The 2500-nt window shown below is 31.2% G+C and overlaps 2 protein-coding genes across 2 annotated transcripts in view; both read left to right on the top strand.

The window, feature by feature from the left end:
* The window catches only part of LOC136852282 (uncharacterized), a 416936-nt gene that overhangs the window by 387233 nt on the left and 27203 nt on the right, over positions 1–2500 (top strand). The window lies entirely within an intron of this gene.
* Positions 1–2500, top strand: part of LOC136852280 (uncharacterized) — a 4897-nt gene that overhangs the window by 1091 nt on the left and 1306 nt on the right. The window contains exons 2-4 of the mRNA XM_067126773.1: positions 299–510; positions 679–766; positions 2447–2500. The exon at positions 2447–2500 is cut by the window's right edge and continues 1306 nt beyond it. Of these exons, the coding sequence (XP_066982874.1) occupies positions 344–510; positions 679–766; positions 2447–2500 (309 nt within the window). The 5' untranslated portion in view covers positions 299–343. The remainder of the gene's footprint in view (positions 1–298; positions 511–678; positions 767–2446) is intronic.

Raw genomic sequence — 2500 nt, 5'->3', positions numbered from 1 at the left:
GCAAGGTTGCTATTACTATGTGTGTGCAAAATCGTTCCTTTCGTTGTACGTCTAATTTCTGAAGTTTTATAGATCATTTGATTACGAAATATTTAACCATATTTTTTCCCTTATGAGGGCCAAGTCAACGTTATGGGTATTTTAGGTGGGTTGAATTCAAATTTGGCCAGACCCCTCCATTGTACATACAGCTGTTGAAGCCCTCTCACACTCTCAGAGCCACATTCTCTTCTTTAAAATTTGATCAGAGTCCTCGTTTCAAAACAGTTCATTTGCACTGCGCTTCTCCCGTACACAGAGAAGCTACTCTGAACCTCCATCGATTCGGACTGACTGAACTGATATGGAATCAAGCGATGAAGAGTGGATCAGGGAGGCCTCTGAATTTGAGAAGCTCTACGAGCTGAGCCACAAGAGGAGAAGTTTCCTGCTGGTTTATCAGCTGAGCTTGAGCAGTGTTCAGCCTCTGGAGGAGGGACACGTGAAAAAGGCCCTCACTCACCTACACAGGTAGTTTTGTTGCTTGCTTCCTGTAACTGATAGAGTTTGTTAGAGATTATCTGTGTGAAAACTGTTTGTCAAGATGTCTCACGTTTAAAAAATAAAAAAAACATCCCATACGTGATCTGTTTGCTTGATATGAGGGAAAAATTCATCCTTTTTTCACCACATTCACAGAAAGTGTCCAGCTCTCCGTGTTTGCTATGGTGAGCGGAATGGCCAAACTTGGCTCCGATACACGAAGAAAGAGGAACTAGATTTTCAGGTAAGGAAGATATATACTGTAGAGCTTGTTCATTCTGATTTTGTCAGTATTGTTCATCATCAGCTGTAAAGCATAGCAACTACCTTAAGTGGGGCCAGATATTACACTATTCATTGAAGTATTCAATTGAATAATAAAGGAATTGGTTCTGCCATGATTAAAGTAAGAAATCAGAAAAACTACGTAAATGTCAATTTTCAAGTGGTATTGTGTGAATATTATAAAATATTATAACTGGGGATGAAATGAAGTTTTAGCCCTCACGTGGTTTGAACTCCAGTCGATATGCTTTGAGACAAGCTCATAGCGTTATTGACCACTGTTGCCTTCCAGTTATATCATGAATGATATAACTGGAATTTCGGTGAAATGGCTTTCTACGAATGCATGCGATAAGCCTACAGTAGTAGAAAGATACGTAGCGCTGACTTCCCAGTTAGATAAAAAGTTTTCTGCCGTGGCATGCACAGTAACGCTATGCGCTCACTGCTCAAAGCATAATCGGCTGGTGGCAAGTTCATTTTATTGCTAGTTATAACGTTGCAAGATGCAGCCGCGTTACAGAATTGCGGAAACTTCAAAGTATTTGACGTTGCTTGATGTTCACTTCGATTCCAGACGCTCATTTGATACTGCTAAAATAACTTGTTTTTGGTACAAGGCTTTCAGTGCCTACTAGGATGGTCATATTGATGCCACATACAGTACTTCCCATCTTTCCTATATCATCAGTGGAATATTATCCCCTTGATTTATTTAACTTATTTCATATATATATATATATATATATATATATATATATATATATATATATATATATATATAATATATAATTATTTCACTTATATATTATATATGTATGTATATAATATATATATATATATATATATATATATATATATATATATATATATATATATATATATATATATATATATATATATATATATATATATATATATATATATATATATATATATATATATATATATATATATATATATATATATATATATATATATATATATATATATATATATATATATATATATATATATATATATATATATATATATATATATATATATATATATATATATATATATATATATATATATATATATATATATATATATATATATATATATATATATATATATATATATATATATATATATATATTATATATATATATTATATATATATATATATATATTATATATATATATATATATTATATATATATATATATATATATATATTATATATATATATTCATATATTTCTGGAGTTTGATATTTTATTATGCGAGTTTTATCAGTCTCACACAGATGAATGCTAAAGCGTCCTCTTGTTAACTAACTTGATATAGATACTTGAATAAAATTTAATGTGCTGTTTGTTCGGTATAACGTTATCTTTTTATTAATTGTTGATTAATAGCCGTACATGCATTCCAGGTCTTTGTGTATTGCCGCAGTCTGTTTGGCTTGTGTGGGGTAGAATTTTTCTCGGTGATATTCTAAGTTCACGATAGCATTTGATACGAATGATTTTCCTTATGATGTTTCATTTAAAACCAGTTCCTTCTTCTCTATGGAATTTTTACGTACGAGATAACGTCTTAAGACAGTTTTCTTAAGACTAGTTACGGAACTGAACCTTACGTTCTTTGCATAGGTTGTGAAAGACGCTGGACCCGAGGACATGAGAGATTTGCTGCAGACCTATCAG

Source organism: Macrobrachium rosenbergii, chromosome 25, assembly GCF_040412425.1.
Source record: "Macrobrachium rosenbergii isolate ZJJX-2024 chromosome 25, ASM4041242v1, whole genome shotgun sequence".
Lineage (NCBI taxonomy): Eukaryota > Metazoa > Arthropoda > Malacostraca > Decapoda > Palaemonidae > Macrobrachium > Macrobrachium rosenbergii.
This window is presented reverse-complemented; position numbering and strand designations above follow the sequence as displayed.